The sequence below is a fragment of the Scardinius erythrophthalmus genome (genome assembly GCF_964197995.2).
Source record: "Scardinius erythrophthalmus genome assembly, chromosome: 15".
In the NCBI taxonomy this organism is placed as follows: domain Eukaryota; kingdom Metazoa; phylum Chordata; class Actinopteri; order Cypriniformes; family Leuciscidae; genus Scardinius; species Scardinius erythrophthalmus.
Window position 1 is genome coordinate 41,759,146 of NC_138235.1, and position 10,000 is coordinate 41,769,145.

At 40.0% G+C, this 10,000-nt stretch overlaps 2 protein-coding genes across 11 annotated transcripts in view; one reads left to right on the forward strand and one right to left on the reverse strand.

The window, feature by feature from the left end:
- Positions 1–10,000, reverse strand: part of ccdc171 (coiled-coil domain containing 171) — a 52,647-nt gene that overhangs the window by 37,484 nt on the left and 5,163 nt on the right. For 2 of the 8 annotated variants that reach the window (XM_081387642.1, XM_081387643.1), the window contains exons 1-2: positions 1,943–2,087; positions 1,100–1,238 (exon numbers count right to left, since the gene is read on the reverse strand). In XM_081387642.1, the coding sequence (XP_081243768.1) occupies positions 1,100–1,215 (116 nt within the window). In that variant the 5' untranslated portion in view covers positions 1,216–1,238; positions 1,943–2,087. Of the gene's footprint in view, positions 1–1,099; positions 1,239–1,942; positions 2,094–10,000 lie in introns of those variants that run through there. The other 6 variants (XM_081387636.1, XM_081387641.1, XM_081387639.1 and 3 more) reach the window with 6 other exon arrangements.
- psip1b (PC4 and SFRS1 interacting protein 1b) overlaps positions 2,444–10,000 on the forward strand; it is a 13,463-nt gene continuing 5,906 nt past the window's right edge. The window contains exons 1-13 of one of the 3 annotated variants that reach the window (XM_081387644.1): positions 2,444–2,657; positions 2,916–3,008; positions 3,113–3,174; positions 3,905–4,043; positions 4,139–4,639; positions 4,724–4,901; positions 5,261–5,410; positions 5,825–5,974; positions 6,726–6,875; positions 7,158–7,307; positions 7,787–7,936; positions 8,297–8,472; positions 9,491–9,801. In XM_081387644.1, the coding sequence (XP_081243770.1) occupies positions 2,640–2,657; positions 2,916–3,008; positions 3,113–3,174; positions 3,905–4,043; positions 4,139–4,639; positions 4,724–4,901; positions 5,261–5,410; positions 5,825–5,974; positions 6,726–6,875; positions 7,158–7,307; positions 7,787–7,936; positions 8,297–8,472; positions 9,491–9,801 (2,228 nt within the window). In that variant the 5' untranslated portion in view covers positions 2,444–2,639. The remainder of the gene's footprint in view (positions 2,658–2,915; positions 3,009–3,112; positions 3,175–3,904; positions 4,044–4,138; positions 4,640–4,723; positions 4,902–5,260; positions 5,411–5,824; positions 5,975–6,725; positions 6,876–7,157; positions 7,308–7,786; positions 7,937–8,296; positions 8,473–9,490; positions 9,802–10,000) is intronic. The other 2 variants (XM_081387646.1, XM_081387645.1) reach the window with 2 other exon arrangements.

Genomic DNA, 10,000 nt, shown 5'->3' on the forward strand with positions numbered 1-10,000 from the left:
GCTTTAATTTTCTCATAAATACCCAGGGCTTGGGTTACAGCGATCACAGTGTCTAGCCACTGGGGGACCATAGGCAGGCTCGGGGAACTCATATTAATGTCAAAAAACCTCATAAAGTGACATTTTCATGCCATGGGACCTTTAAAAATAAAAACATTACTGATGTGCATCTTGAGACAAAACAAGATATGCTTTCAGTTAAAACAGCTCAAACATGCATTTTAGTTTAGACTAGATTAAGCCTCATCTGTGAAACTGGAGGTATACATCGACACCGAGACAAAAAGATGAAATTGTGACTAAAATTCAAAATGAACAGTCAAAACTCTAAAATTATGACAAAAATATGACAAAAAGTCAATATTATGACAAAAAGAATCTAAATTATGAAAGAAAAGTCAAAATTATGACATACCAAGTCAATATTATGACTTAATTATGACATTAAAAGGTCAAAATAAACACAAAAAATCTAAATCAAGACATTAAAGTGTCAAAATCATGGCACAAGTCCAAATTATGACAAGTCAATAGTTAGTCAAAACTAAGACAAAAGACTAAATTATGATAAAAAAATCTAATTATGACAAACTATGTCAAGTCAAAATTATGACAGTGAAAATTATGACAAAAAGTAAAAATTGTGACAAAAAATCTAAATTATGACAAAAAGTTTTTAAAAAATGTAAAAAAAATTTTACTTATGACAGAAAGTCTAAATGATGACATACTAAATCGAAAATTAAGACAAAAAGTCCAAATTATGACCAAAATGATTGCAAAAGTTCTAATTATGACAGTCAAAAAATGATGACAAAAAGTTGAAATTGTGACATAAAAAGTCAAATTACTTAAAAAGTAATAATTCTGACTTTTCATTTCATTATTAGAAGTCAAAAATTGTTACACAAAAATGAAATTATGACGAAAAAGTCGAAATTATGACATACAAAGTCATAATTATGGCATGAAAAGTCATGATTATGATATGAAAGGTCAAATTACTTAAAAAGTCATAATTTTTACATTTCATGTCATAATTCTAATCAAGCATGCGTGTTGTAAATGGTGGTGGTCAGATGTAAAGCGTGAGATGGACCTGTGGATCTCCTCCTGTGGGTTCTGTGCCGCGGCCGGGTGAGACGCCCTCAGAGAGGAGGAGGGAACCGGGCCGCGTTTGGGCCGAAGCCGGGCCGAGGGCAACCCAGAGGGCATGAGGTCAACCGGTCCTCACACTGCTGACGCCCGAGAACAAAACACACACACACACACACACACGAGAAATACAGTCATGTTTCAGGGGGATTCACAAACACAGAGAGAAGGAGAAACATGAAACAACAACAGAGCATAATAGCCTTAACATAACAAAGAAAAACGCATTTACACTGCAAAAAAGGCTTTTCTTACTAAGTATTTTTGTCTTGTTTCCAGTCCAAATATCTCAAAATTCTTAATTCAAGATGCATTTACTAGATGAGTAAAATGACATAAGATATTATGTCCTGTTTTCCGGGGGAATTAATCAAAATTAAATCTTAAAAAAAGCTAAATTATCTGCCAATGGGGTCAGAAAAATAATGTTAATTCAAACAGAAACAAGATTATATTTCTCACTTTTTTTAGACTTCAGACTTAATATCTTTTATGTCATTTTACTACTTTAGTAAATGCATCTTGATTTAAGACATATTTGGACTGGAAACAAGACAAAAATACTAAGTAAGAAAAGCCTTTTTTTTGCAGTGTACATCGAGTTCCAGGTGTCAATTCGACAAAAACTAGTTTATATACACGTAACTGATCAACACGCAAAAGAAGCACATGAATCATGATACTCAAAAGTTCTAACGTTACGAAAACTAAAACTAAATCAATTCACGTGTTTCTAAACGCGATAAACGGTCAATTCACAAGGACATGAGTCAAACTAAAGACCAACCTAGCTTTAACAGGCGTGTTACGCGTGTGTGAGCGTTTCTCGTTAAATAATGCAGTAAACCGACATTCAAATATAAATCCGTGTAGTTGTAAACACTCCTCAGCGTCTGTTTGAATCCGACGCCATGTTTCCTCCTCACCATGACAACAACGATAAACGAAAAACACCGCGAAATATTAATCAAAACACGTGTGCACTCGCTGCTTACTTTTCGTTTTACATATGTGTTTTTATGTTGTTAAATGATTAAATAAAGCGTTAGAATATTTTAAACAACTTTATTTTTTTACCGCTTTTTACCGCTTAATTTTAACTCTTTAACGGCTGCTGTTGACAAACAATCACGTAATTTAGTTTTTCAATTCGCGAAAATAATTTTAAATTACTGCGTAGTTAAATATACCACAAACGATTTAGTAATTATGTTTAACATTGAGAAGAAACCAATGTTATTAATTATATTAAAAATAAATATTAACCCTAACCTCCCTCTCTCTGTGTAATGGTACATTCCTCAGGCACGCTGCTGAGAGCGGGAGGCGGACTGAACTATTCCACCGGTGCTGAGGGGAGACGCACTCTCTCGCAAGTCTTCATGTCCTTTCATTCATCGCGTGATAATATTTTTAACTACGGGTGTATTTTTCATTTGTTTTTAAATTAAAGTGTTAATAAAATAGTCTTTGAGTAGGTAGATATGCAGAAGGGAGTGAAGGTGAGTTCATATACAAACAATGGGCGTGTGTTAGCCTAAGCTAGCTAAACACGGCTATCATTTTATTTAACGTTACTTCAATGTCGATAGCAATGAAATGCTAATAAAATCATATTATTGTTTTACAAAGGCAAAATCACGGCTAATTTAATGCATGTAAGATGTGTCTCTGCCGGTGAAGTGTTTTGTTTATTGTTTTGGTGTGTTGAAGACACATGATGAGTGTTATTTGTATTCATCTGTATCTTGTTTTCTCAGATGAAGATTACATCTGATCAGAACACCGGTGATTTTATTCCAGGGGATGTAGTGTTTGCTAAGATGAAGGGTTATCCTTTCTGGCCTGCCAGAGTGAGTTTCTGTACAGCAGATATCAGGCATATTTATCACATGTAAAACAAAAAAACCAAGTTGAAATCTGACTGTTTATGTGTTGTTGTTGTTTTGTCCCTCAGATTGGTGAAGGAAAAGCCCCAAGAAATAAGATCCCCATCTTCTTTTATGGAACACACTCCACGTAAGTGAACTCGGATCGAACACACACGTGATGAAACAATCAAAACAAAACGCACAGCCTCCATTAAACCACAGGTTTGCTATGTATTGCACAACTGTCCGCGTAATACGTTGTTATACAGAGAAACTCGAATTATAATGCAGAAATATATAATCTAATCTATGTATAAAATAAATCATCGTGTTTATAAGACCACCTCAGAACTTAAAAATGAGAACACAAAGTTGGATTAACAGTAGATCACACCACTAACTATGAAAGCTTATGGGTAGCAATATTAATTATTAATATGTACACACCATATGTGCAACGTTTGGAGCCAAATGATCATTTAAATTCAATAATATAATTTACATTTGCTATTTACTACACTAGTTGCAAAATGAAAATTCATTATAGATATGATTAGATATGTTTAACATGTTCAAGCAAAAATCGTAGCAAAATCGGCATACGCCACATTTTACACAGTTTCACAGTTTAAAGCGAATATGGTCACTACGATTATGAGCTTGATTGCATTAGTTTGATCGAAGTGTCGCGTTTACATGAGGTAAAGTTTAATCGCAATATTGCAAAAATCCCATTATAATCGCATTATTGGTGCACATGTAAACATAGTCAATCAGACAGATAAACTAAGTTTACATGGACTACAATATTCCGATATTAAGACAATAGTCATTGTCACTCACAATTTAGTAATAACTAGCATTGCACTCTCTTCCAGAACATTTCTCTTCCCCAGAGACATCGCCCCCTACTGGCCAAACAAAGAGAAGTACGGCCGGCCCATCAAACGGGGCGGGTTCGAGGAGGGCATGTGGGAGATCGAGAACGACCCGGGCGTGGGCCTCAGAGGTCACAAGGTCAGTGTTGATTCGTTGATTCAATGATTATCGTTTTAGTTATCGGTGTGAGCAGCCTTAAAGACTGTAATGCGTGGGCTTTGTGTCCCTGACAGAAAGCAGCGCTGGTGAAGCGACTGTCAGAGAGTCGGCAGAGGCTGAAAGGCAGGAAGAAGAAAGCAGAAAATCAGAGCGAAGCCAAAAGCCAGACTGGATCCCGTAGCGATTCGGTGGCGAAGGCTGATTTGCAGAGGAATCGGCCTCCGCCACCGAAAGCAGCGACGCCACGTAGCAGGGAAGCTCAAAGCAAAGCAAAGTCTGAATCTGTCAAGTCGACGGATGATAAAACACCCGAAGCCAGGTCGACGCGCTCCAGAGATTCAGCGGCAAAGATCGCCACGCCCGACGAAAGACGGACGAAAGAAGTCGCGCCCGCGAGGAGAGTGACGTCACTCAGGACGGTCGCGGCAGGGCGGAGGATGTTGCCGTCCAGGAAGATTGTTCTAGCGAGACGAGCCGCTGTGGCAAAGACACTTTCCGCTCACAGGAAACGCGTACTGAATAGAAAGATCATTTCAGCGACGAACAAACGGATGGATGCTAACAATCGCCAAAAGGTTTGTGTGACGCCATTCTCCATCACATCTGAACCTGGTTTATGAGTTGCTAATGTTGTGTGTGTTGTGTTTGAAATCATTCAGCCCTTGAGGATTACGCGCTCTACTGCAGATCTGACCAAGACCACTAATGACATCACTGCCACGCCGGTCAGGCCGCCCACGCTGAGACGCAAACGCTCGCTAACGAACGCTGATGTGAAGGAAGACACGCCCACTTCTCTTCCAGTGACGAGCAGCGCCGCCCCCTCCGGCCCAGCAGGTGATCTGAAGTCTTGCTAACAATGTGTTAAATCTAAGCTAAATGTTAACAACATGTTAAAATGTGTTAGCAATATGTTAAATCATGTTAGCAATGTGTTAAATCATGTTAGCAATATGCTAAATCATGCTAGCAAGATGTTAAAATGTTAGCTGTGTTAATTCATGTTAGAAACATACCAGCAACGTGTTAAATCATGTTAGAGACATGTTAGCAACGTACTAAATCATGTAAGCAACATGTTAAAACATGTTAACAAAATGTTAAATGATGCTAAAACATGTTAGCAATGTGTTAAAATATGTTAGAACATGTTAAAACATTTTATTGACTTAAAACTTTCACGCGCTCTACTGCAGATCTGACGGAGACCACCGAAGACATCACTGCCGCGCCGGTCAGGCCGCCCACTCTGAGACGCAAACGTGCGCAAACAAACACTGATGTGAAGGAAGACACGCCCACTTCTCTTCCAGTAACAAGCAGCGCCGCCCCCTCCGGCCCAGCAGGTGATCTGTGCTAAGTCATGCTAGCAACATGGTAACACATGTTAAATCATTCTAACATGTTAAAATGTGTTAACAGTGTGTCAAACCAAAACAGTGTAGAAACAATTTTAACACATGCTAAATCATGTTAGCAACATGCTAGCAACGTAGTAAATCAGGCGAGCAATATGCTAATTTCACGTTAGAAACATACCAGCAACGTGTTAAATCATGCTAGCAACATGTTTAAACATGTTAGCAATATGTTAAATCATGTTAGAGACATGTTAGCAACATACTAAATCTTGTAAGCAACATGTTAAAACATGCTAACAATATGCTAAAACATGTTAAAAATGTGTTAAAATATGTTAAACATGTTAAATCATTTGATTGACTTCAAACTTTCATAAACCTTTATGCGTTCTACTGCAGATCTGACCAAGACCACCGATGACATCACTGCCGCGTCGGTCAGGCCACCCACTCTGAGAAGCAAACGCTCGCTAACAGTCTCTGATGGGAAGGAAGACACGCCCACTTCTCTTCCAGTGACGAGCAGCGCCGCCCCCTCCGGCCCAGCAGGTGATCTGTGCTAAGTCATGCTAGCAACATGTTTAAACTTGTTAGCAATGTTTTAAATCATGTTAGCAACATGCTAACACATGTTAAATCATGCTAGCAACATGTTAAAATGTGTTAACAGTGTGTCAAACTATGTTAGAAACAATGTTAGCAACACGCTAGCAACGTAGTAAATCAGGCGAGCAATATGCTAATTCACGTTAGAAACATACCAGCAACGTGTTAAATCATGCTAGCAACATGTTTAAACACGTTAACAATGTTAAATCATGTTAGCAACATGTTTAAACACGTTAGCAATATGTTAAATCATGTTAGCAACATGTTTAAACACGTTGGCAATATGTTAAAACATGTTAGCAACATGTTTAAACACGTTAGCAATATGTTAAATCATGCTAGCAACATGTTTAAACACATTAGCAATATGTTAAATCATGCTAGCAACATGTTTAAACACGTTGGCAATATGTTTAAACATGTTAGCAACATGTTTAAACACTTTAGCAATATGTTAAATCATGCTAGCAACATGTTTCAACACATTAGCAATATCATGCTAGCAACATGCTATCATGCTAGCAACATGTTTAAACATGTTGGCAATATGTTAAATCATGTTAGCAACGTACTAAATCTTGTAAGCAACATGTTAAAACATGCTAACCATATGCTAAAAAAATGTGTTAAAACATGTTAAATCATTTGATTGACTTCAAACTTTCATAAACTTTCACGCGCTCTACTGCAGATCTGTCCAAGACCACTGATGACATCACTGCCGCGCCGGTCAGGCCGCCCACGCTGAGAAGCAAACGCTCGCTAACGAACTCTGATGTGAAGGAAGACACACCCACTTCTCTTCCAGTGACGAGCAGCGCCGCCCCCTCCGGCCCAGCAGGTGATCTGAAGTTTTGTCAACAATTAGCTAAATCATGCTAATAACATGTTAAAACGTGTTAGCTATGTGTTAAACCATGTTAGAAATATATTAAAGCATTCTAACAATGTTAAATCATGCTAGAGACATGTTAGCAACGTATTAAATCATTCAAACAACATGCTAAAAAATGCTAACAATATGTTAAATCATGCTAAAACATGTCTGCGATATGTTAAAAAATGCTAGCAACTTGTTAAAACATGTTAGCAATGTGTTAGAACTTCAAACTGTTTATTGCAGATCTGACGGAAGCCACTAATGACATCACTGCCGCGCTGGTCAGGCCGCCCACGCTAAGACGCAAACGCTCGCTAACGAACTCTGATGTGAAGGAAGACACGCCCACTTCTCTTCCTGTGACGAGCAGCGCCGACCCCTCCGGCCCAGCAGGTGATCTGAAGTCTTGATAACAATGTACTAAGTCATGCAAGCAACATGTTAAAACATGCTAACAAAATGTTACATCATGCTTGAAACATGTCTCAACGTATTAAAACATCCAAGCAACATGTTAAGCTACATGCTAAAACATGTTGGCGCTGATGGCCTTGCGGGCAGCGCGGATATGTAGCACCGCTGCACTTCAAGCAACCTGAGTTCGAGTCCCGGCTCGCGGACCTTTCCCGAACCCCCCCCCCCCCCCCCCCCTCGCTTCCTGTCCACTCTATACTGTCCTATCATAACAAATGCAAAAATTTCTACAAAAAAAATAATATATATATGTATATATATAAAAAAATGCTCAAACATGTTAAATCATGCTAAAACATTTTAGCAACTTGTTAAAACATGTTAGCAATGTGCTAGAACATGTTAAAACATTTTGATTCCTTTGAGTAAAATCTTAACTTTCATGCGTTCGACTGCAGATCTGACCGAGACCACTGATGACATCACTGCCGCGCCGGTCAGGCCGCCCACTCTGAGACGCAAACGCTCGCTAACGAACTCTGATGGGAAGGAAGACACGCCCACTTCTCTTGCGGTGACGAGCGGCTCCGCCCCCTCCGGCCCAGCAGGTGATCTGAAGTCTTGCTTTCAGTGACAGAAATCTTTTTACGGTTTGTCCACGGATCCTTAAAAACTCTTAAAAATGTTTTCAATTCTTTAATGTAAAAATAAGGCTAGAAACATGAATCCGGTTAGAAACATGCCAACAACATGCTAAATCATGCTAGCAACATGTTAAAATGTGTTAGCAATGTGCTCAAACATTTTATAGACTGAGTAAAATCTTCAAAGTTTCAGACAAGACTTTAAGCCAACATCACAGTTTTACGTCCCTTTACTCATCTAACATGGATGTCGTTTCACGTTTTCATTATAATCGTAGATGGTCATTATAAGCATAAAGAGCTTCTACCCTGATCAATCTACAGGCTCAAAGAGGAAGCGGCTCACAGAAGAGCCAGAGACCAACGACGTCAAGAAGAGAAACGCACAAGATGAGGACGAACAGAGACAGGCCGCTAGTAAACCCAAGGAGACGAAGAGCGACGTTCTCAGCGTGAAGCCGGAGGAGCCGAAAGAGGAGGGCAACCCGAGAGCTGAGGAGGTGAGAGCGCATCAGCTGACCCTCGGTTCGGCACGCACTCGCGGATTAACTATATGTGATGCGATCTGGGAAAACCCACCACATGGTGAAATTTTACCTATTACAGGTTTTGATATCATATGGATGCTGGTATCAAGCCCTTTCCAAATCTGTTTTTATTTTTATCATAGCTTGTTGCTAGCAGAAGTTATGTTTATCTGAAGTCGGCCGATCTCTATGATTTTCTGGAACGGAATTTTGAGAAAAACAGGTTTAAATAACTGTCACCGTTGAGACGCGTCCATCTCGCGATTGTTATGAAACTGCGTGACGTTATAGTTTAAACAGGATTGGCGCGAAATGCGCACTATACACATTCACTGTACATGTATGCGGTTTATTTTAAAGGTAAACTATCTTTGTAGTCTTACGAGACGGACAGGTGTATGGGATATACGGCGATTGTTTTTTTTTTTTTTTTTTTTCACCTCTGCCGGGCGCTAATGGTCGCATAGAATGCATTAGAGAAAGAGAGTATTTTCAGCTTGACACTATAAATCGCTGTTTTTCTGCACTAAACAAGGGAATTTTGCCAAGATATTTTCAGAGATAAGAGAAAAGATGTTATAGAATAATAATTTAATGGAAAAAAAAATTTGACAAAAAAACTGACATTCAAACTATTTTGGAATTTACTGAAAACGGCCCAGCGCGACATCCGACGGGTTTTCCCAGATCGCATCACATATGTCTAAATATCCGTCTCAGCAAGTGTTCTCTCGGTTCTGTCATGAGAAAGCGTTGGGAAAGAAACCGGATGTGTGTCAGTGCATCGGCCTTAAAGTGACAGCAGCCTGATATTCCTGCTGTCGTCTCTCATTAATGCTAATAAAACAGCCAAATACAGCGTTAACAAAGATGAAACTATATTTCTACAGTGAACATTTAGGAGGAACTGATCCGAATCTTGATCTGACGTCTCTGTGTGTGTGTGTGTGTGTGTGTGTGTGTGTGTGTGTGTGTGTGTGTGTGTGTGTAGAGGAGCAAGATCCTGGCGGAGAAGAGGCAGAGCGTGCTGAAGTCCCTGCAGGGGTTGGTGACGTCCACCAGGGGAAAGACTCAGTCCAGCGCTGAACAGGAAGAGCCTCAGAAACGGCCCGAGAGGAGCCGAGGAGTGCGGAGCGAGAACCGGCTGAGACCGGCCGACAGCGAGAGGAGAGACCCGGAGCAGAACCGGCTGAGACCGGCCGACAGCGAGAGGAGAGACCCGGAGCAGAACCGGCTGAGACCGGCCGACAGCGAGAGGAGAGACCCGGAGCAGAACCGAGGACGAGAGCGCAGGAACGCTGAGTGAGTGAGATCGCATCATTGTTTTACTTTCCCACGTTCATGCAGAAGCACAGGAGTCTAATTAGGGCTGCACGATATTGGGAAAAATATCACACACACACACACATACATCTGAAGGGGGTTTATTCTGAGATCACACACACACACAAACACACACACACACACACACCTGAAGGGGGTTTATTCTGAGATCACACAC